At 43.2% G+C, this 25,379-nt stretch overlaps 1 protein-coding gene across 1 annotated transcript; it reads left to right on the top strand.

The window, feature by feature from the left end:
- The first annotated feature begins 953 nt into the window (after nt 1-953).
- LOC145413526 (protein O-linked-mannose beta-1,2-N-acetylglucosaminyltransferase 1-like) lies at nt 954-22,341 on the top strand. Its single transcript, XM_080283221.1, has 4 exons — nt 954-1,009; nt 19,258-19,429; nt 20,134-21,651; nt 22,240-22,341. Exons 1-4 carry the CDS (start codon nt 954-956, stop codon nt 22,339-22,341), a joined length of 1,848 nt encoding a protein of 615 aa, XP_080139347.1.
- Nucleotides 22,342-25,379: the final 3,038 nt, after the last annotated feature.

Consider the following 25,379-nt stretch of genomic DNA (forward strand, 5'->3'; position numbering starts at 1 on the left):
TTAGAGGCAACACCGTACAGTATCTTATGAGCTGTGCCATGTGGGATAAGCAGAAAAGTACTGTATATGAATACTGGAAGAACATAGCGTGACTTTCTGGTTATAACTTCTCATATATGAAACTATTCATCAATCTGTAACAGCAACAACATATCCCATTCCCTGCTGCGCAGTAGGTCTGCCGGACAATAAGCGATATCAGAACGGTACACGGCCAACTCTGCCTTATCGGAAGCTTCCAGAGATCGTCCTTGTACTTGTGCAGATCATTGACCGTCCCAAGTATTCACACGGGTGGCGCACCTGACGACGTTACAGTTCTCGGCCTAGATTCACAAACTTAAGAATGATTATCTAGTGAAACTTAGATTCCTTTTCTCGGTAAGGACATGGAGTGGTGTGTGTAGAATCTCCAGAGTCTTTGTTCTTCTTGCAAAAACACATCATAGTTACGACATGAATTGGTCATAATTTTGTGAACCTGGACCCTGAACGAAATGTGGGGTTTCAGCTGTCACAGTTTCTCCGCCTCTTCTTCACTTCCCAGTTTTTATGGCCAGACACTTGACATTAACACGTGTGGAAAATACGTTGGCTTGTTATGATGCGTTCCCCTCAGCTTTCACGAAACCTGTGCCCTACATTTTGGTCAACGCCAGACCCTCCCCACACACTATCCTCACGTACTGTTCTTGCACACTACCAGCATATTATCTTCACGATATTTCCTTCACACATTATGCACACATACTCTTACAAACTTACCTCTCATTATTTTTATAAACTACCCTCACACATTATTTTCACACACGCTGTTTTAACATCGGCTTTCTATCTTCACACACTATTCTTACCGAGCGCCAGTACTTAGTTTCTATTTTCCATTTGTTTTGTACAGGAGAGGTTAGTTACATCTGCCACTAATCCCTCCATTGGTAAAGCACTCTGCAAGCATGAGTAAAATATCTGGTAATGGCAAACACGAAACCATCGCCATCGTGCTGAAGAGGTTAAGAGTATCCTCAGACTCTTGTAACTAAGCACAAAACTTGCGGACTCGCAATTGTCCATCGTACTAGCAAAAAATAACATCGTACAAAGATTTAGCTCGTTTTTACATCACTGAGTATCTTGGCATATCCAGTGGAGTTCATAATTTTCTAACCTTTTCACCCTGAGAACTCCTTCCTGCAATCAGTCAAATCCTTTAATGGTAGAAAGAGTGTAAACGACGCCATTGCACTGAAGTTCATGATTTTTTTTTTAACGAACCCACGAGCATCCGGAAACAAGAAACGTAAGAAAATAGTAGGAAAATGGGGTATAACTGTAACTGTCCCTTACCTAGACTGGGATACTACGATCAATTTTTTTTTTTTATCTGACTGAACTGGTCCACACCCATAGCTGGAGCACCAAGTCGTGGTTGCATGATATTCTATGTCTCAATAATCAGGTAGGAATAGGTCTCCTTGGTTACTAGTCAAGCTGAGCCTACAATCTGACATTTGGCCATCAACTGAACTGGAAGGGGTTAGAAATCTTTGCAGGTTATAAAAAAACACTCTTCAGGCTTACAAATATGCGCTTATTACCTTCTCTACTCTCATACAGTGCTAATCGCGTATCTCATTAGAGTGATTCACTTTTCATAAATTCCAACTAGAAAAAGTCGCGTAAACGTCGATTCCCGATTGTGGCTGAACGAGATTCCAAACAACTTATTTTTTTATTGTTATCAATTCACAGCATTAGTAGTAGTACTTTAAGATGCCACGCCAGATTGTCAAGTTGTTGAAAACACCAGTAGGAGTGACTGTCATGTTTATTTTGGAATAAATCCAGATATACAAAAGGCTGGAAGTTTATGTCGAGGCAGCTGCCGTCACCGTATCTCTATGTGTGTCCGTATTTATTGGTGTCCAGTGATTATACAGGGAAACTCAACCCCAGAGTCTTTTATAATTATCCTAGACCTCGTACTGAAGAGGTTACGATAGGTCATGGGTGAAGGAGGTATGATGTGTAGTACTTACCATGGCAACTGCAGCCTGGTGTCCTTAGCAACTGGGCCACCACGCACGCCACCACACGTTAACCACTATTGAAGCCCCACCACTGCCGCGCCACTCTTATATGCTGTCCACTCCCGCACATCTGCCGTACCTCTCTCTCTCTCTCTCTCTCTCTCTCTCTCTCTCTCTCTCTCTCTCTCTCTCTCTCTCATTTACCTATCTGTCTGTCTGTCTGTCTGTCTTTATGAATTATATATAATATAAATGTTGATGTAGGGTCAGACTAATTTCATGTTAAAATCAGCAAGATTAGCAAGTCATTTCTAACAAAGAACTGCAGGCCATCCATATTACTAGATCTGGAAACAGTGCCAACCCCCCAAAAGATAACGTATAACATTTGTTCATAAATTCAAGCACTTCAAGTCAATGGCTTCAGCAGCATTTATGACAACGCTCAGAGGGTACAACGACCGCCACCAACAACCGAATATTTAATATATCCTGTGACCTTGATCTTCGACTAATCGCTCTCAGAATGAATTACTTCATTCTTGCCGAACCTCCAGCTCTTCTGCCATATTTGGTTCAAATCAGAGATAAAAATTTGGCCAGTGTGCTTCTCCTGTGACCGTGATACGTGTTTGACTTATTATTCTCAAAATCGAATATCTTATTCATAGTTTGGTCTAAATCGGATAAAAGCTGTTTAAGTTGACTGTGTCGTATTACCTTGACCTTTCACCTATTGTTTTCATAAGCAATGGGTGAACCCCATGGGTGATCCTTAACCCATCCATGACACATGGGTTGAACTTGACCTTGTCCTGTGACCTAAACCTTTAATTAACTGTTCTCAAAATCGAATTGAATCACAGTGTCTGACTCTTAACTCGTCCACCAAGCTTGGTTCATATCGAATGAAGACTGTTTAGGTGACCATGCTCTGTGACCTTGACCTTTGTTTGGTCTCAAAATCGATTATCTTTATCCTTACCTTAACATAAACCCTTACACAAAGTTTGGTCTAAGTCAGACAGAAATTCTTTAAGTTGACCTTGTCCTGTGACCTTGACATTCGACTTCTTGCTCTTGAAAATGCATTCACCACGTCTGGTTCAAGTCAACTAGAAACTGTTTTATTGATTAAGTTCGTGATGTCGCACGCGTCGGACTTTGACCTTGCCCTTTGACCCTGGCCTTTAACTGATTCTCAATACTGAATCCCTTCGTTCACACCTTACCTTCAGCCCTTCCCCAAGTTTGGTATAAATTGGATAAAACTATTTAAGTTGAGCTTGAAAGCCCTGTGACCTTTACCTATAGTTCAAAAAGAAAAAGCTTACTCACTGATTATCTCTTAACCCATCCGTCGGCTAAAGTCTAATAAAAACTATTTATTTTGTTTACACACACACACACACACACATACACTCTCTCTCTCTCTCTCTCTCTCTGGCATGCGAGCGCGCGCCGATAAAAATCTAACTGGTTATGTCTTCGCGAGCGTAGGTGTAAAAATCTTTAAACACCTGAAGACGGCTGTATCTCACAAACTTCACCTTTCATGATGTCATCATGAAGTCATGGAAAAGTACTTAGTAGCATCCTGAGATGTATCATTAAATACTGGCATACATCTATCGAGATATGATTACAAATTCTCATTGTAGCCGTAGAGAGAGAAAGAGAGAGAGAGGGAGGGAGAGAGAGAGAGAGGGAGAGAGAATTTATGTATTGATACATATAGAAACTAGAAAGCACTCAAGGAGCGCATACCTCCGCCAATGCCATTGCCATCAAAAAGGATGCGGATCTGCCCCCAAATTTAATCAATTCTTTATTGGTCCAGGGCCCACTCTTACACAGAACGTCACTGAAGTTCATTGAGAACTTTTGGAGACATTGTGCGAGATACTCCAGATCCGGATCCGGATCCGACTCAAAATTTAATATTTTTTTCCTTGGTCCATGGCCCACCCTTCCACAAAATTTCATTGAGACTTTTTGGAAATACGGATCCGTGGGTATAAGATCTGAATCCGAACTCAGATCTGCCCCAGAATATAATTAATTCTTTCTTGGCTAATGCCCCACCTTTCCACAAAATTTCATTGAAATTTATTGAGAACTTTTGGAGATATTGTGCGGGATACTCCGGATCCGGATCCAGATCTGCCCACAAATGTAATAATTTCTTCCTTGGCCCATGGCCGGCCATTCCACAAATTTTCATCAAAATCCGTTCATAGTTTTTGGAGTAATACTGCTAACAGACAGACAGACAGACAAACAAACAAACAAACGGGGGCATAAACATAACCTCCTTGGCGGAGGTAATTATGTTATTCAGTTCTGTAACCAAAATCTATGTGAAGACATTGTTGAGTTTGATGTAGTACAAAGATGTATGTTAATTCCATCTCTCAGCAACGGAGCACACAAAGCTGGACTCACCGGAATATTATCTTGTGAGAGAGACGATTAGGGAGAGGTTGACAAGGTGCTTCAACATCTTTGTAGAACGTAATAACTTGTATGCGGAAAATATCTTCAAAACTGTCCCGAATTTCTGTATATCAGAATATTTGTTTCCATCCAGTTAAACATCATCTTTGAGGAAGGTAGTCCCAATTCCAGCTCCCCTTTCACATATCGTAAGAACTAAGACCTGCTTTCCTATGCAAAGAAAAATATCATCTCGAAATGATCGGATCTTGAATTTGGCTCTCTCTTGTATTTTGTTTTTCTCTTGGACGGAACAGTTATTGCGGGCTCATAGTCTTTGGTTCCTTCTTTCTAGCATTAAAAAAAAAAAAAAAAAAAAGGCTGGAAGGTTGCAAAAGCTCTTTCCAGGAAATAACGAACAAAAAAGAGCCGAATTTAAAATCTGTTCGCTTCGAGATCGTTGCACACTGTTTAAAATACTGGAGGAGAATACTGACTGAAGAAGATGGTTCCAGAATTGGCTTGTTGCAAACATGAAGGACTGAAATATCGGTTAATTATTGCATTAGAAAAGTGGACAGATAAGGGATGATACTATCTTACCAGACAGGTGTTGTGAGCCCGCCATACTGGAGAAAAGATTTAAACAGACAATTCAGAGAACCAGTGACCAATGAAAGTGGCGATAGTAGAGGGATAATACATCACTGCGGCGAAGAAGCAGAAGCTGAAAGGAGTCAATAAGAGAAGGGCAGTTGCAGAGATTGAAAGTCTTTGACTCCACCCTGTTTAGAAAAGTCGTATGTGGTGAATCACCACTACCACCACCATCATCGCCAAGAAAACTGTCTTCACACAGGGGCAGTTAAGACCTCTGTACATTGTCATAGTAAGGAGTCGACATACGGGTAGCACCCCCTGTCTACTGGAAGCAGATTTCGCTGGTTAGGTAATGTGCTTTTTCCGTGATAGGTCCTGAGAGAAAGGGATACGGAGGGGTGACGAAAAAGTGGGCTATGTATTTAAATATTAAGGTATATTCCTGTGGAAGATTTTGGCAAGTTGAAAGATATAGAAATCAAGTTTTCTGTGCATTAAAACAAAAAAAAGCTTATTTTATCCCAGTCAGAAATAACATCCAAATCAATAATTATCAGGTGAGCCATAGCCTCATCCTCTGACTCCTAAAGTAACTGTCATGATGGACTCTGTGCGAATCGGGCGGAAATGTGAAAGGCGGAATCATTAGCTTATAGGTGGATAGGGCAAGTAGGCAGCACACGAGATCACTGAAGAAGAGAGTAAGGATTAACAGGGTTGGTGACAGAGCAGAACCCTCAGGTACACCACTAATCATGGCAGCAATAGAACGACGGGAAAGGAGGCTAGAGATCAAGGCACAGATAAAAGGATATAAGCCGTAAACGACAATTTGGAAATTAAAGATTTGTGCAGACTGGGTCAAAAGCATTAGGTTACTTGCAATGACAAAGGCTTCACCAAAGTCCCAGTAGAAGTATGACCAAGAATATGAAAGAATGGTGAGATCATCAGCTGGGCCTCCCTGGTGGAACCCACACTAGCAGGCAGAAAGGATAAAATATGAAAAGTGTTTCAAAGTCTTCCTGTCAAAGACAAATTCGAGAACTTGAGAAATACAAGATACTAAAGCAACTGGGCAATAGTTAGGGAGTTAGGAATGGCCACACTTCTTCGGGACAGGCTTAATGAGCGCACACTTTCAGCAAGAAGGAAAGACACGAGCTGACAGACAAAAGACGGAAGAGTTTGCCTGCGAAGGATGTCAACATGGATACAGTTCTTGAGAATAACAGGAGGAACCCCAAAAGGACAGCACGCCATATCAGTACCGTGGCCAGTGAGAGCGGGAATTACAATCTTTTGAAGAAATTTTAATGACAGGGATGAGGAAATGGAGGGAAATCATGGGAATGTCTCAAGTGGAATTAGATGAGAAATTCTGGGCAAATGGTTCAGCCTTATCAGTAAGGGGGAAAATTTACAGAGCTTTCACAGTGGAAAAGAGGAGAGAAGGAGGAAGAAGTAAAGAAATCAGAGAGGTTTTTGGCAAGGCCCCAAAAGGAGCGGGAGGATCTGAGTCAGAAAGTTCAGAACATTTGAAATAGAAGAAGTTAATTTTTAGCAAGATGAAGAACAGACTTAGCACGATTCTAGGCAGACGCGTAAAATGACCGAGATTAAGAGTTAGGTTGACTCCTATAGCCTTTGAAAACATCCTCTTAAACGCGAAATGGAATAAAAGAAAATGTGACTAAACCAAAACTTACATTAGTCAGAGTGCAAGACAAAGGAATGTAGTCCTCCATTCCGAAGATAATAACTTCCGTAATGCCCGGAGCACACTCAAATGGCCCCCGGACAAGGAAGCAATAATCATTTTAAGGAAAATAAAAAAAAAACTGCCTAAAGGCTTCCCAATCTGCAACTCTAAAACACCAAAGACACAGCCTCTTGGCGTTTTCACCATAAACTAGGGGCGGTAGGGTCACTTCGTCCCTATACTAATCTAGTTACAACCTAATAATTTTCAATTGATGTCGCACAATACAAGCAGAAGAGATTCCCATACACTGTAAAGTACTATGCACTCATAAACCTGTAGAGTAAAACCATGAGTTCTTGTATGCGACAAGTCAGCTCTGGAACTGTCTCCCTCTGTCGGTATTTCCTACTGCCTATGACCTCCAGTCTTTCAAACGCAGTGTGTCCAGACATCTGGAAATGAACGGATCTTGAGTTTGGCTGTCTGTTATCTTGTTTAGTTTCTTCTTGGAGAGAACGATTTGGGGGGCTCCTGACCTTTGGTTCCTCCTTTCTCACACACAAAAAAAATGCATATGCAAATTCTGTAGTCCCTAATCATGGAAGCAGCCGTACAGTTACACGTAGGTACACTGTCTATGAGAATCAGGCATATGAGATCATAATTTGTTAGGCTACCTACTCGCGTCCCCGAGAAAGGCAGCAGCAAGATTACGAAGATCTACGATTAACACCTGTACCCTTACATATGTTATTCTATAGTTCTTGCGGCCGCAGTATGATATAATATAAGCTATGAGATATCCATCATAGTGATAAAGTTGGATCAGTGTCCATTGAAAATAATCTCAATTAACGTGTGATCGATTATATCTTTTAGCATTATTTTTTTCCCTAGCTGCTGCTCGTTCCCTTGAAATGAGGTGGTCAGTAATATACAGATTATTTATCTTATTAGTGTCTAAACTTTTGAGAGACTTCTAGTGACAGGATAAAATAACGGATAAATAACAAAGTAACATTCGAATGGTAAGTCATATCAAATTCTCACACCCATATGTTAATGTGGACAACAGCACACTTTCATGCAGACGTCTTTCAGCCTCTTTGCCAAGCTCTCTTTCCTGCATCAGAGCCGTCATAGCACCAGCTACTATACGTACTTGAGCCACCAACGGTTCACTTCCTGTTCATAATTACCTCTTTTTCTTTCACAGCATCAGGGTATAATAAACTCTGGCACAATTCATGTTTCTCTCAGTTCATTAACACAACACTCTGACTCACCTGCTTTCACCAACCAGTATTTTAATTGTAACTTCGACTCTGTGGTGGAAACTATAGTGAATTTGCTCAGTTTCTTCTACTTTCGTTCTTCTAAAGGACTGTAAAAACTGGTGCCATGTCTTTAATTCCCCACCAGTTCACCTGAAACTTGGTAAAATTACTCCCTGAGCAATAGGCTACCTCCTGACTTCTTCCTCCTCTTTGAAGTTTAGGTCTTTTAAAGAGATTTATATGGTTAGAGGTCAAACCGCACAAACACACATATTCATTAAATGAGACATGAAGTTTAGAGGGTGAAGTACTTGAAAGGGTGCAGCAGGGAAGACAGGTTGCTGGTTCCATGAAAGCAGTGATAAGATACAGGGAAGTGAGCATGGAAGTGAAAATGCCACTACATGGCAATATTATGATACCAACTCTAACGTATGGAAGTGAAGCTTGGACCTTGTTGCAGGGACAGAAGTCAATAGTGAGAGCAGTGGAAATGTGGAGTCACATGGAGAGACAGGCTGACAAATGAGGAAGTGAATGAATGTTGTGGTGTGGATGTGGATGTGATAGGAAACGTTAGGAGAAACACATTAAGGTGGTTTGGCCATGTGGAGAGGATGAAGAGTGAGAGACTGACGAGGAGAATGTATGTGAGTGAGGTGGAGGGGGGGAGAGGGAGGGGGAGGCCAAGGCTGAGATGGAGGGATGAAGTGGAGAGGTATATGAGAGGGGGGGGGGGCCTTAGCTGGGAGCAGGGCAGTGAAATGGCGGGGGACAGAGCGACATGGAGGTGATTTGTTTGTGACCATCCTTTACGGGATTAAGGCGTCTGGCAATAGATAGATAGACAGACATCATGAATCCGTGGTTTACTATCATTTGCGAGGAAGGGTGCACTGAAGCTGTGGTGAACATCCTAGATTCCCTTGGAAATTTATCCATCTTTAATTGCATCTACATTTACTTCCAAATCTTCCCCGCTCTCATTCACAGAACTCTGCACCAGTTTGTGAAGATTTTGTTCCCTACTATGACGCAACGTAGCACCACTGTTGCTGGGTAAATTATATGCCAGTGTTCACAAATTTATGCATGCTACAATAATTAGAGAAAACGAATGTGTGTGTGTGTGTGTGTGTGTGTGTGTGTGTGTGAGGAGGGGAGGGGGAAGAGCGTTGGTGTTGATGGGGTCGTCAGAATAAATAGTCCATTTTCCTTCACTTTCACACCTGACACGAGAGCAGACCATTAGCCAGTACAGTACCGTAACTGCGCATAGCTTTCCTCAACGAGCCTAGCGACCATACTACTGGGTGTTAATGAGGTCCCATAACATTTCTTCACCACACAAGGCGCTGAAGGGGAGCCTACTTGTAGTAACGCTGTTCACCCTGTGTGGAGCAGCTGCGGCGTCCACCCGATAGCCAAACATCCGTACAATGCCATTTTGCCCTTTACCTCACTGTTGGATGGACCCTGGTTCAGTCCTGGTGAGGCGCTGGCTACCACAAGGAGGCGCTAGATCCTACACGGTGGATGTGCTGTAATGTACCCGTAGGACGGCCCCAGAGAAGCAGTTGCTTACCTATGGTCGACAGGTCTGCTCGACCAGACTAATCGGGGTTACGCAATAATGAGGCATGTAATACTCCCCTGTGTGGTATTTTGTTCAGAGTATGTCGACATTATATTGGCATAAACAACATGCTGAACCATAACAACCTCTTCATCCCATGACGTATTTATTATTTTGTTCTGGCTGTTTCCTGTTGCTTTATATATATTCAAACACTATATTTTACAAATATCCATTCAAGTAGCTTCCATGAAGAAAAACACCATCACAGGACTCAGTGCTGACTCCATCACAATGGCGCTAAGATTTTCGGTACCCCTCATTATTTAATCGGAATGTACCAGATAGAACACACACGAACATCAGCTTCATAGAGTCGTTTTTACCCAAAAGCAGGTCATCGTCAATGATGTGATCCAATACTTTCTCCACGGCACTGATCGCGGTGTTCATAGAAGTATTTGTGAATTATTGTTCAACATCGAAACTCGCTGGCATTTGTTGCAAAAGATTCACGTCTTGTAGTGTCTGCTTTAACTCTGACGAATTTGCGAATGTGAATAACAGATTTTCTCCGTTGCTGAGGAAAGTGGTTATGCTGGATAGCTTCTTAACTTGCGAGGAGCTCTTCCCATGCCTATTGTAGTAAGTCTTAGTATGATTATTGTTTTGTGCATTTCTGGTAATCCTGTCATACTAGGGATCTGAGGGAGTCTCCTTCAACAGATACAAAAGTTCTTACCTCCGTCTGTCCTCTGAAGAAGTTTTCCGACTCCTCTGCTGAACTTGCCCTTTTTCTGGTCTTCCTGTCTGGTCTCTGCTGGGCATACATATTGATGCCGGCTTTCAGGGCTTTCATTTTCTCTATGTAGTTGTTGTTCACCAGTGTTGTCACTGTTGTCAGTTGTTATTATCAAGATGCTACAATTATCCCTCAACTGAGTTTGGCATTTTTTATATCGCTGGAACACAAGTCTCAGTCAGCTGCCACACGACTATCCATGTACTCTATAGTCGACAGGAGCTAACGGGCTTAAATCATATACCTGATGACGCAGACTCAGATTAGTGTAGGAGCGCATAACAGAAATACATTATCCCTTCTCTGCCATTTTTTTTAATTTTTCTCAGGTATAGAAAAGGTACGACTAAATAAAGTATTAATACTGTACTTTTTTTTATTATACGGTGAGAAATTACTGCATGAGAACGAATGAAGATGTTCTCTCTCTCTCTCTCTCTCTCTCTCTCTCTCTCTCTCTCTCTCTCTCTCTCTCTCTCTCTCTCTCTCTCTCTCTCTCTCTCTCACACACACACACACACACACACACAAAAAGTACATATACATATATATATTGTCAGCCTCATTTCATATATATTTCAGCAATTGTCTGTTAGCTAACAAACTAAATGCCATTGACTTCTCTCTCATAGCTACAGAGTTTGACTCGTTTTCTTCGGTTTAGCATTTCCCGCTCTCATTTGAATTATAGTATTGCCTGATTTCACACCTTCCTGTGGTCACTTCCTACGTTTACTCTGTTCACGGCAATTACTTTCTTCCTAGTACTCCTCGTCAGTAGCTGTGAAATCAGTTGCATTCTTTGTTCCATCATTTTGGTCCCTCCCAACCCTAATACTGATTACCATTCTTTTGGAAGACGGTATTTATTATTTTAAGACTTTCTACCAGTTCCACAAGCATTTCGCCTCCAGCATTCCGTTTGCCAGTCTCACATATACTTTACTGGGCTTCTTTTTCATGTAAGTCTGCCAGCACATACACACTTGTACTGTATAGTATCTTGTGTTTGCTCAATGCTACCTCCACATTATCAAAAAAACTTTTCTATTTCTTCGTTGTCGCAGGTTTATGTTGGAGCATATACATGAATTATCTTCATCTAGCATTTCTTATCCATTTTATTATTAGGCTGCTACTGTTTCATTTATACTAAAGAATTCGTCAATATCGCAGCCTAAGCGTTTGTGAACCCTACACCATGTTAACTTTTTTCTTGTTTGGCTTTTGAGGACAGTGTATGATCATCAGATAATTCTCTGATTGCATCACTGGTTTTCTAACTTCACTAAGGTCTATGATATCCCAATTCATATCACTCATTTTTTTTTTAAGAATAATCAGACGACTAGACTGGAGCTTCTTACCACCCATTGCTAAGATCTCCTTCATGACCAGTACCTCGCTGATGGACACTACATATTTGTCAGAATGGTTTAGGGGGAGGAATTTCCCGGACTCTCACATGGCCAGCTCAGTCGATTTCTGCGAGGGGAACACTTTTCATCTAACTCCCGGCAGTAAACTGGTCTAGTATGGACGCACATTACTAAAGCAGATCACTTATCACTGGGATGGTCAAGCTTCTATGTCACTGCGGGGTGAAGCATCTTCAAACAAAAAATTTTAATTTCATAACTTGGATATCAAATAAACGGGAAATGATTTGCATCATGTCATCAGCTCTTAATTAATATGCTGTTTTGCTGGATATATATCTGCCATTTCTCTCTGCTATGCCGTGAAAATATAGAAGTTATCCAGGTTCAGTTTGTTATCACAAGTATTTTCTCTAACCAGAAGTGAGACGTTTATTGTCATGAGCTTTCCAGGACAGAACTAGAATTTTGAAAGTTCTATAATACTCAAAAACATCATAAAGAATATATATATATTTCATTGAACTGGTTGAGTCAAACACCATACTTGCAAAGGAAATTGAACACCACTAAAAAGTAAAAAATCTAGCCAGGCAATTAAACGACAGTCATTACCCTTTGGCGTAAGGTAAGAGGCTGTGACGAATACTTTCCCCTGGATGCCCGAGGCGATCCCACTACACCGCCGCACAGAGGAATACGGACCACGAGAATACTGACACAAGACACAGCTTATTCATACTTGAGACAGTTTGATAGATAGATAAGTGTGTGTGTGTGTGTGTGTGTGTGTGTGTGTGTGTGTGTGTGTGTGTGTGTGTGTGTGTGTGTGTGTGTGTGTGTAAAATTCCCTGTATTATACCCCACACACATCAGTTCAAATCTCCGTAACGCTGAGAGTGTTGATGGTCATGTTATGCCATCAGGGGTATAAGCCGTTCATCCACAATTACGTGCTCTGTACTACATATAACCTGGTTTCAGATAACAAGGTAACATCTCGCAAGTGGTAACGCAGAGCTGAAAGTTTGTACCACACTGCTTTTTGCGTGTGTATCCGAAGAACGTTTTTTGCCTTGGTGTTGTTACGAGGATCACACGTTTCTTGGTGGCGGAGACGGTGGTGGTGGTGGTGGTGGTGAGTGAGGAGAGTTTGAGAGCAGGCTGACGCCGCCTTACCACAGGGCGTGAATGTTAATTGAGGTGAACGGCGTGTGGTGTGCTGCTGACGGCTGGTGGAGTTGCGTCATAATACATCTGGACCGCCCTTACCTCCAACACTACATAGACCATACAACCTTACACACATACAAACACCTCATACATATCTCCACATACAACACTGGCACTTACCTGCACACATCACACACACAAACCTATACATAAAATACACACATACCTACACACATCAGTCACATACCTTCATCCGTCACAAGCACAAACCTTCACATATCACACGCACATACCTACACACATCACCGTCACTTACCTACACACACCACTGTCACATACCTACACACACAATTGTCACATACCTACACACACCACTGTCACATACCTACACACACCGCTGCCACATACCTACACACACCGCTGCCACATACCTACACACACCGCTGCCACATACCTACACACATCACTGCCACATACCTACACACATCACTGCCACATATCTACACACATCACAGTCACGAACTTATACACATCACATGCATTAACCTACACACATACCCACACCCACACACACACACACACACACACACACACACACACATCACATCACACCCATATACCTACACACATCACACCCACTTACCTACACACATCACACACAAATACCTACACTTTCTGCCTGTTCCCTCTAACCCGTTCAGTACAACAATGCCTTTTTTTAATAATTAATTCTTAGCGTTCGAGTTGGAGGTGTCAGATAGAGGCTCCACTCTACCCCTTTACTACAAAAAGTCCCCCATAAACTTAATATAATGGCTCGGCAGTGGCAGGAATAAAAATAAACAAGACATCATACTAAAAGAATTAGCAGCTTCATAAACAGGTCACACTTACAATACCTTCAACTTCTCACCGCCATAACGTCTTGCGTACCTTATTCCCTCGACCACCAGACAATATTCATCCATCCATCATCCAGTCCTATGTCACCCCGTGAGGAGCGTAGGAACCCGGGGCTAGGCACGTTGGTCCGGACATTCACGATGAGAGTGACCAGCCTAAATCATCCCTGAGTGGCATTACGTGAGCAATAAACCCCAACCACCCCTTGGATATAAACCTGCACCGGCTCAATCCGATTGGAGCACCTTAATTACCCACTAAGCCACCAGGCGCCATAATTTGGTTATATGGTTACCACCCAGCGTAGTAAATACTTTCCTGGTTTCCTGGTGTACAGGAAACCATTTGGCTTGTCAATGTAAAGTCACCCACAGGCAGAAGGAGAGGAAAGAATGAATGGAAGAAAGACAGAAGAAGAAGAAATGACGAGAGGAAAGGGCAGACACCCAAATCAGCCCTACATCGAGTGAGTGGATGGTGAGCGCCCCCGCCTACCCCTAACAGACAATATGACACCGTTTAAAGAGACCTCTGGTGGTGAAGGGATTAACAACAAGTTCCATTCACCCCATATACCGAGATTCCCATTTGCTTCATAATGTCGTCTGGTGTTACTGAGAATAAATTAAAATGACTTTAACGCAACGGCTCCTTGAATCCAATGACGTATTTTCTAGTTTATTCTTGTCACATCCAGACGATTTTGCTGACTTTAAGAGAGATTTTTATAACACGCGGGTTCAGATGTAACTTTCTACCACTCATTTACTAGCGGGTGCCCTTTTAACCACTTCAGTGTGAATGTAGTATTGTTATAATCAATTGAGAGAACAACACCATTTTAGTTATCTTATTACATGCGTCTAATGGCGAAGGAGTTCATGAAGGCTATATCTTATTCCTCCAGTTTGAAAAGTCTGTCCAGTGCTGAATAAAATCGTGTGGAGGTGGTTGCAAGAGTAGAGTATACAGTAGTATAAAGCATGTCATTGGACTGAGGGGCTTAAGCTAATAAAGTCACTTGACAACAGAATTACGTGACTGTAATCCTTCTAATGTGCAGTGAACTCACCACATGTATGCTGGTTTTAGTTTTGCTGTCCTTAGAACTGTACTGTCCTTTGCTCTGGAGATTTCTTAACAACACTTCCTTAGCCATTTATTTAATCTGTAACCTCTCAATAATCTCTTACGTGTTACTGTCATCAGGTATGTCGAAAAGGTCAGCATTAGAGGACAAGGGATCATACTATATATATATATATATATATATATATATATATATATATATACTGCATATATACTAGCAGGGGAACCCGACGTTGTCGGGCCTTAAAGGCGAACACTCTTATCCTATTTGTTCAAGATCAATCTTTCTACTCAACCTAATGCCCATATTCTCTGCGTAAAAGACAGTCACTCCGCATTACCTTATATTTTCACTTCCTTCCCAAGCAACATTTCACTCCATCCCAATTATGCCAGACCCGGTCTAGAATATCCATGTACATGGCGATTGGAGGGATACTTAACTCTGAAATACATGGTAATGATGCAGTATAAAATGTCTCAGTTCTTGCTTATTAATGCAAACTGTAAGGTAAATAGAATATTGGTTAGACGTCCTGTCTAATAACACTTAATCACTATGAATTATTTAAAGACAGTTTGACTGAATAAGTATTTTCTACTGATAGACAGCCCTTATTTAAAGAGATTAGGTTTAGACTTATTCTTAACTTGTAAAAGCTTCGCATTAAATAACGCATTTTATATACTGTATATTCAGAATGTCTGCCACTTAAAAAAAAAAAACACATAAATTTCGTTTTCAATTTTCGTCACACTATAAACATATTATCGTCCAAATAGTGAAGACTGGCATAGTCTGGTGGTCGAGCGGTTAGAATTCCATTTACAAAGTGATGGCTTCGCATGAGCTTTACCCCCATTAGCTGACTGGATTTTTTTTCCCCTGCAGTACCACTGATCATCTATCTATAAATGTACGGTACGGGACGACGGTAGGTTTGATTTAACGTTAGTATTCTGTGACTCAAAGACAAAGGTAAGAAAACATAGTCTGGGGCCCTTGCATCTAGAAGTGGGTAAAATGAGACTGACTGATGCAATTACCATCACACTTATCATAAAACGAAAGTGAAGGAAGTAGTGGTTATCCCAACGTAAATACCGTCGTCTCTTTCCTGGTTGCGTGGTGGGGAGCATTATGGTCAAGTTTTCCTGGTGTTTGGGAGTATGAGAGACCACAGCCACGCACCACACCACTCTCACGCTCATGTCACTGGGAAAGTGACAAGATAGGGGTCAGCTTGAGTTCCAAGGGGTGAGATGAAAGTGTGGTGAGATGTGGTGAAGCAAATCTGACAAGAGATGAAGGCGAGTAGTTACTGAAGCTACAGGATGAACGTGAACGTGGAAAAAGTGCTTTCGTTGTTACTGCTCCTGCCCTCACTCTCGCTCCATCACACACAAAAGCAAAGGTGAGCTCTCTTCCTGCTTGCTTCCTTCTGGTACATGCTGACTTAAACCTTTCCACACTGATGACGAAATTACATCCCGCGTCACAAAGTGAGAATGGGTGTTGTGTTTTGAGCACCGTGTGTCGGCCGATCCGTCTGTGTTAACAAAATAACTTGGCCATTTTTATACGAGTTTAGCCAATCTTTGGAAGGGATGAGGGTGAGCCAATGAGAACAACAGGACAAAAGTCAAGGTCACACAGCTAGATCAAAGTCCGACCTAGCAAAATCACCTAAAACCGTTTTTATGCAGTTTATAATAAATTTGAAAGACATGTTGAGGGTAAGGCAAGAATGAAGTAATTCAGTATTGAGGACAATCACTCAAAGATAAACGTCACAGGGGAAGGTCAAAGTTCGATCCATGTGTGTGTGTGTTTGTTAACAAAATAACTCAGTCACTTTTGATCAGATATTAACAAAAGTTGGTGAAGGTTTGAGGTTCAGCCAAGAGTTAAACTTAGCCAATAGATCAGAGACCAAGATCACAGGCCAAAGTCAAATTTAACAGCATTTATTCAAGTTACTGCAGACCTTTTTTTTTTTTTTTAATATTGGTGATACAAGCATAAACAGGATCTGTTTTTGAGAATATTCAGTCAAAAGGTGAAAGTCACAGTGCAAGGTTAGCTGAAACAGTTTTGGTATTATTTGAAGCAAACTCTGTGTCATGTTCGGGGTCAGGCTAGAAAGAAGGGATTCAGTTTTGAAACAATCAATCAGTATTCAAGGTCACATGGCGATGTCAAAGTTCGATCTGTGTGTCTGTGAGGGAACAAAATAAAACAGCTTTCATCTGGTGTGTTTCAAACTTAGTGAATAACTTGAAGATCATCCACCTGGTTGGAATTTTTCTCGAGATCAATGGTTCATAGGTCAAGGTCACATGGCAAGGTCAACTTAAACAGTTTTTATCCGGTGTAAACTAAACCTGGTAGAAGTCGTCAGGTTAAATCAGGGATAAAGAGATTCAGTTCTGAGAACAACCAGTTAAAGATCAAGGTCAGAGCGATAGGTCAAAAGTCAACGTCACTCAGCAAAGTCAACTCAGTTTTGATCTGGTTTTAACCAAAGTTGGTGAATGAGTTAAAAGTCATGCGAAAATGAAGTAATTCGATTTCTGAGAGTAATCTGTCGACAGTTAATACAGAGCAATGTGAAATATTCGGCCATTACATTAGATGATGAGTGTGCAGGTATTGTACTCATAGTGCTCCTTGTTTTCCATTTTACAAGCACTATATAGTTTTATTCGGCTTAAGGCGAACTAGAGGGACACTCAGTGGAGCGCATCTCTCCAACAAGGGCAACGTAATTTCCAAACCACTTGCCATAATGGGTTATCTTTTCTTATCATTGATTAGGGTTTCTCAATAAGTGTTTTCCGGATCCAGAATCTGTAATACGATCCTGATCGGTCCCCAAAATTAATCAATTGTTCCCTGGGACATGGGCTATCTACCAACCAGATTTGGTCCCAATCTCTCTTTCAGCTTTTGAGTAATCCTGCTAACAGACAAACAAACAAACAAACAGGGGTGAAAACATATTCTTCTTGTCGGAGAGAATAAAACTGGGTGGTAGCAGTATGTTCGTTCGTTCGTTTCATTGTTAAAGGCTCCAACATACTTTCATGCGCCGGCCTTGGTCACCTAATGGCGGGTCTCCATGCTGCTCGATGTCTGGCAGCTTCCCTGTTCAGGAAGTATGAATGAATTACGTGTAAGACATAAATGACGTACTCGGGATGAAATGAAGAAATGCTGTCGTTACGCAGGGAGTTGTTGTTACTGCTGCCCAAGGTTGATCTGAACGTAAACCAAGTAGACTGCAGATTGGAGCTGCCTTCGTCATGCAGGATAGCATCTTCATTAACTCAAACGGTTTTCATCCAGTTTCAACCAAATTTGGTGCAAGATCTGAGGGGCCAGCGAAGAGATTGGCTTAAAAAAAAAGTGTCAAAGGTCAAAGTTAAGTGGAAAGGTAAACATGGATGGTTTGATCCGACTCAGACTAAAGTTGGTAGAAAGGTGGAGCGTAAGGTGAGACAAATGATTCTACATTAAGCACAGTCAGTCAAAACTCAAGGTTACAGGGCAAGAACAGTCCGTCAAAGGCCAAGGTCAAAGGACAATATCAAATTAAATCTAGTAGTTTTGGTCTGATATGAACCAATCTTGGTCGATGAATTAAAGGTTATCTAAGGATAAAAAGATTCTATTTTGAGAATAATAGGTCAAGTCTGTAGTCACAGGGCAAGTCAAATCGAACATCTATAATGCGACTTTTGAAGTAAACCTAGTGGAAGTGTTAAGGGTTAGGCAAGAATGACGCATTCAAATATAAGAGCAAATTCACATGGCAAAGTATTATCTTCGGCCCCTAAACCACTTGAGTAGCGCAACTGTTTTACTCTCTGAATGTTGCTTCTTGTTCAGTTTAAGACAGACCTCTAATGGTGAAGGGACCGATGGAGGTTATGCCGAAGCCTTATTATTCAGATAATCTTCCTTAAACTGAATAAAATCATCTGGTGGTGGCAAGAAGGAAAAAAAATGGCATCAGCTACAGTGAAGGGTTGAAGGTTACAGCCGGGGATAAAAGTTCCACTAATACCTCACATTTTCTATTTCTCACTTTCCTCTGCCGGGTAATATTCTTAAGCCCTTTGAGACCTGATATGTTTTTCTGTCCGTAGATGATTCTCTTTGATATGATGCGCCAGGAGGAAAGTGACGAACATGGCCTGAGTGTGACGCAAATGCTGCGAAACAGTAGGTGAAACTTTGTCCTTGACTCTACTTGAACTTCTGTGGTTACCTCTCTAATCAATCAGACTGGCGAGTGTTGAAGTGTCATCGGATAAAGGAGGCTGGGGACTGAGTGTGGAAGGGTGCGCCGCCCCCTCTTGCCCCGCCTTGCCCCTAGCCCACCAAGACAGCCAGCCTCAGAAGGGTATCACACTCTCCGTTCTGGACCAACGCACTGCAGTCCTCATATTCCACAAGGTACGGTACGGTGCCACAGCCTCACCACTCACTAGTAGTCATGCACAAAAGTTCGCTTATTATCCTTCATCATTTACTTCACACTTAAGGCATGTTCGTCGTTTTCCTGCCTGATGCGTCACAGTGAAGAGAATCACCCATGGCTTAAGAAACATACCAGGCCTTTTTTTCAGCTTAGGAATAATTACAACAGAGGAAAGTGAGTGATAAGAGGTGAAGTATTAGGCGAACTTTGTCTCTGACTGCAGATTTTTTCCTATTGCTACAAACGAATCATCCTGAATTGCGAAGGGCTTTCTTCACCTACACGATAGTATCTTAACTATATATATATTTCTAGTCTGTATGATATATTGTAAAGCAAGGACACTGATACATTTATAAGTATTCTTTTTATTATTTGACCCAAACTATATATATCATAGTATGGTATTCCTAGTAAGCAAACCCTTCATTCTCCTCAGCTCTGTGCGGGCTCAACTTTCCAATATTTTTCCCACTGTCATACGTGAATCAATTTTATCACTGTTAGAGCCTAATTTTTTCAATGGCTCCAGTGCTTTTCATGGCCATAAAAATTTTTCCACCAAATATGGTCACAACTTAGGAGTAGCCTCCTATGCTATAAAAGCTGATATTTGATATTTGTAATTCTGCTGCTTATTTCATGTAAGTGAATAATGGTTTATCTTGTGCCATTACAGGTGTTCCCGCTGTGGCAGTACTGGGCACATTGGGCTGACCTGGCATGGCACGTGCAGCGTGTGGCGGCGGGTCGTGTGGTGGTGCTGGCCGTGGCGGATGCCGGCACTGTCGGTCTGCGTCACGCTGCACCACACCTGGCACACCTCGGTGCCGTCCTCGTCCCACACCTGCCGCCCTGGGCACGCTGGACCTGGGTCTTCATCAAGGGTGGCCGCACTATTTATGAAACAGCGGTTTTAGAAGGCAGTGCCCCCCAGCATGCCCATACCGCCATTACATTGTGCCACCTGCTCCCACCTGACCACCACCTCGAGAGCATCTCCGACCTAGAGAGGCAGAGATGGCAGTACTGCTCCACTTACGGTGTACTGGGTGGCCTTTGTGACGAGCACCACCCCGATCCTCTGCCGATACCTCCAGCCAGCCCTCTACAGGACGGAAGAACACTGGCAGCTGTGCCAGTGGTTGTGACTGCGGGTCCCAGATACCAGTACCTGTATCACTCCCTCAGCACCCTCCTTGCAGCACCTGGAGCACTTCTCCACAATTTGGTGGTGGTGCTTGGTGATGCACCACCACCCACCACCCGCCTGCTGTCCCTGCTCAACATCACCCAAGTAAGTATCCCTGTACACGACACTGGCAACACCAAACTCTTCCGCTACTACCGTGATGTCTTCACATTCATTTCCACCCGCTTCCCTCAGGCTCCAGCAGCCATCATGCTGGACGAGGATGTCGAGGTTTCGCCTGACTTCTTTTCCTATATGAGTCAGACCCTGTGGCTGCTGAAAGCTGACCCTTCACTTTACTGTATTAACGCGCACTCAACAGGAGGGTATAGAGGCCTTGCACATAACGAAACTCGCGTGTTCCGAGGTTCAGTGCAAGTAGCATGGGGTTACGCAGTAAGTCTTGACTTTGTCAGGGAAGCTGTGGCTTTGTGGCGCAATGCCACTAACCCTATTACTCTTCTTTATGATTTCTGGTTGTATATGGAGGCCCGGAATGGGCGAGAATGTTTATTTCCAGAAATCAGTCGCTCTCGTCACTTCGGGATAGGAGTCAATACACATTCTTATCTTATGGAGAACGGCCCGTTAAGTATGCCTCTAGTTAGGCACGTTCCTGTGCCACTTCACAATGTGAACAGGCTCCAGCTCTCCACTTGGCGCCGCGATCTATCTAAAGCTATCCAAGCAGCAACTGTACTTCAGGGTAACCCCTGCACTTCTACGTTCTTACCATCCCCTCCGTCATCACCATTCTACGTATTTTACTACAGACTCGACAAACTGAAAGGCGGGGGCGGGTGGCCTGTGCCCTACAAGTACTTCCACACGGCCGCCTGTCTGGGCACCTGGTCCCTGTCCGAGCAAGGCCACCACGACGGCGTAACACTCATTCGTTTCGCCATCAACGCCACCCTACTGACTGTGGGCGTCCCTTTTTCCCGCTACTCCAGTCTCTGGCCCCGCACCATCCCCCTCTGGGACGTAGACGCTCTCAGCGATCAGGTACACAACCATATTCGCAAACATCATTGCGCTATATCCAGTTTTGTTCAGGGAGACTGTATGTCTCTTCCTCAGCGTTATATTTTGTCTAGGAACCTTAATATCTTTTACTATGGCACTGATGCAAATTATTTCAAGATTAATAAGATGTAAGTAACACAGAACACAATATACAATTAATAAGCATCAGGCAATTTATGTCGGACAGGAAGAAATGTTACGGTCTCTTATGAACTAGAATGGACCCCTAAATTAAGTGTAAGATATTTTGTTTGCAATTTATGTCGTTACCCATAAATCTACCAACACCTCAGAGTGAAGCTTGAGTATATATTAGAATGAAGAAATATGAACAAACAAAATTTCATACTTATTAGTTCTCTGCAACGGAGACTTGTTCATCTTAAAAACTGGATATAAATCCTTCGTGAATACTTCTCCATAGGAATGTGATCGAATGAATATTATAGTACAGAAATATGATCAGACAAAAAAAATCTGTATAACAATACTTCGCTGCAGCAGAGACTTACTTATCGCAAATAAGTAGTTTACAAGTTAATATCTTTTGTGAATACTTGTTCACAGGAGTATGACCAGATGAAGGTGTACAGACAGAAGAATATCACGGTGGCCAATCAACGTGTGACGTCGCAGCTGCTGATGGAGATGCTGGCTGGTGCTGGCTGAGTCGGTGAAGGAAGGGACAGTGACAGTGAAAGCAGGGAAGACAAAGGCAATGACGGTAGAAGCAGTGAAGACGGACAGTGAGTGAAGGCGTGACAGCGGAGGCGATGACACGCAGTAACAGTGGAGGCAGTAAGAGTGGAGACAGTAATGACAGACGGTAACAAAGAAGAAAGTGGTGGTGGGAGAACAAGCAGCAGTTTTTTAAATTTCTTTTTGCTCAAACCCAGTCTGTCTGATCGAGCAGGTCTGTCGACTGCAGATAAGCAGTTACCTCTGTGGGATAGACTCGTAGGTTTCCTACGCCGTTGCTGTTGTGTCTGCGTCTTAGTGTGTAATATGCTGTACAGTGCTCCATTATGTGTGTTATGTTGTATGGACCTATTCTGCAAGCTTGGCACGTGTTAACTGTAATTCCACCCAACCCATATCTAAGATGGCAGCTGAGAAGGTCTGGATGATGTCCTGAGCTAGGCCTAGCCAAAAGAGCCCAATCATATCAACTTAAGGACACCTTCGATGGGTGGCTGTCAGTAGGAGGGGCTTGTATGTACTATTCCATTCTGATCCAGGTGTTGTATTGCCCTGCGCTTGAAGGGAGTATGTAGATGTTTCTTTATTATAAGTGTTGGAATTTTTGGATGCTGATATTGTTGTAAAGGGTTTGGTAATGTTTGTCTGGAGAATATTTTATGTACTTAGGTGTGTTGTGTGTCTCTGTCATGTAATGATAAAGGTGATCCGTATTCACACAGGCTGCTATATAGAATTACGTGTTTCTCGTATCAGTGTAGTTTCAGACAGGGAGGACACTAGTTTCAGAGTGCAACTGAGCGCTGGGAGTGGTTTTGGTGCAGTCAGTGGTGATGCATATGGCATTTTGCTGTATGATATTGCAAGTTGTTGTAGTGAGCAATAGATAAGATACGAGCTCATACCGGGAAGGCATAGGACATCATTGATCTACCTGTAATATATTGTTTGTAGAGAATCGAAAGTGTGTGTGTGTTTTTTTTTCTCCCGAAGTCTGGCCCTACAGTTGCCCTAGATGCGTCGAGTCTGAGGGTGCACCACCTCTTCATGTCATGTACATGGTCCTTGAAGGTGAGTCAGGCGTAATCTGCCACTTCAACGAGCTTGGTGGAGGGTGTATGTGGCACACATACAATCATCAACAAAAGTGTCGCACACCTTACCGCACGAATCATTCTGAAACATAAACCAACCATTGTGATATATGGAGCACCTTATCCTTGGTAATTATCAGGAATGGAAATGGCACAAAATTTCACATTCTGGGTGATGTGTCTTCTAATGAACTAGGTTAATAGATTCATGTGTTTCCTACAAAATTCGCCTATATTTACACCCACTGTACTCCAGGTGCTTGATACTTTTTTTTGTTGAATGTACATTGCTAAGTTTGTAATTAGAAAGCCTTATTATTCAGATAATAATAATATATATAAATATATACTGTATATTAGCGTAACATAAACGGTCTCCTATGCTAGTTATATGCATCCGCGTGACACAGACGATACCCTAGCTAGCCTTATGCTACGTGTGTGTTACATAGGACGAGAGAATATAGCATTCACGAAGGGGGGAAGAGGGAGGGGGGAGTGGTGATTTAGACTTCCTTACGAGACAGGGAGTTGCGAGAACACCACGTATATCACTTTCTATTCACTTCATATGGCCAAAGCGAAAAGAGGGGGGGGGGGAGGGGATGCGGCACTGATGCGGTCTGTCTGTATGTAACACTGTGGGGGGATAGTCACACTTGGGGGCGGCCCGTGGCCTAGCACCACGCACTCCGCGCTTGAGCTTATTGGTGGGGAGTTCACTATTCCACACGGGGAGGTAACACTAAGGGGGGAGACACTTGGGCGAGGGGATGGGTCCACTTGGGTAGGGGCTTCCCAGACACTAGGGGACAAACAACCTCAGAAACTTTTTTTACTCATGGAACAGGCGGAGGGTAGTGCTCGGATCGCAGGCAGCAGGAGGCCCTGCGCCAGAAACCACAGGTGGTGGCCAGGCGTTGGGGGTGGGCCATCCGGAGTGTATTCCAGGGGTAGGTTGCCTGTGGGGTCGCCACGAGTCCCGTAGGAGTTGGTGGATGGCGTGGTGGGCGGCCCTTTTTCTGTAGAGGCCCTAGGTGATGCGGGGCTCTCTGGACTAGGGCCGAAGAGGGCCAGGAGGCTTGTCACATGGCGCTGGCCCTTAGTCGTCGTCGGGGTACTAGAGGCGGACCAGGGGAGGCCCGGGCCTAGGGTCAGCTGTGAGGTGGGCGGCGCCCTGACTGAGGCGCCGTCTCATCTGGCAGAGACGGTCATCAGGAAGGAACTGCGGCCACCTGCGCTGGGGGAGGTCCGGCTGTGGTAGCAGGCATCGGGGGAGGCCCACTGACTCTGGGAACTGTGGTCTCGTCTGTGGGAGGAGGCCGAAAGGACTGGACTGCAGCCTCTTGTCCTGGCGGAGTCTGTCAGCACCTGGGGAGGACGGGGCTGCAAAGACAGGACACCTGGCCTCAGGGACATCTTGCTCAGTTTGATCTCAGGTGAGGTGCCTGTAGGGAAGCAAATCCCACCCTCTCGAGGAGAGAGACGGGGAGAGGGGCGCCTCGTTCCGCCGCAGAGGTGGTGGGCGGAACCTGAGGTCTTCCCCTCTACAGAAGCCTGGGGACTAGTGGAGGGAGGGTGACCGAGGGCTGAGCCTCCTGTTTTGTATATTTCTCCTGTTTGTCTTTTGATAATATATAAGTGTGCCTTTAACCAGTGGTGTTTCTGTTTTTTCTTCCTTGCTAGTACCGGCCCGGTCGGGGATAAAGAACCTAAGGTTGCACCGCGTCTGCACCCGAGAAGACGGGGCGCAGCACACGCTGCATAACAAGACCCAGTCTGTATATCTTTACAACAGTAAATATTTCGGTCAATAATGTAATTTAATCAGCACAACTATTCTGTTTCGTTGAAAATTCGGCTAGTTGAAAAAATGTACTGGAGCAAGTTCAACTCAAGGTAAGTCGGTTACTT

This window comes from Coenobita brevimanus, chromosome 96 (assembly GCF_032717465.1).
Source record: "Coenobita brevimanus isolate Jiangsu-jjx chromosome 96, ASM3271746v2, whole genome shotgun sequence".
Taxonomy (NCBI): Eukaryota; Metazoa; Arthropoda; class Malacostraca; order Decapoda; family Coenobitidae; genus Coenobita; species Coenobita brevimanus.

Excerpts from the sequence above, each read along its gene's own strand:
- LOC145413526 (XM_080283221.1), top strand. The coding sequence starts at position 954 with ATGAGTAAAATATCTGGTAATGGCAAACACGAAACCATCGCCATCGTG. Across the intron at positions 19,430-20,133 it reads CAGTCCTCATATTCCACAAG|GTGTTCCCGCTGTGGCAGTA; the intron begins GTACGGTACGGT and ends GTGCCATTACAG. Across the intron at positions 21,652-22,239 it reads TAGACGCTCTCAGCGATCAG|GAGTATGACCAGATGAAGGT; the intron begins GTACACAACCAT and ends ACTTGTTCACAG.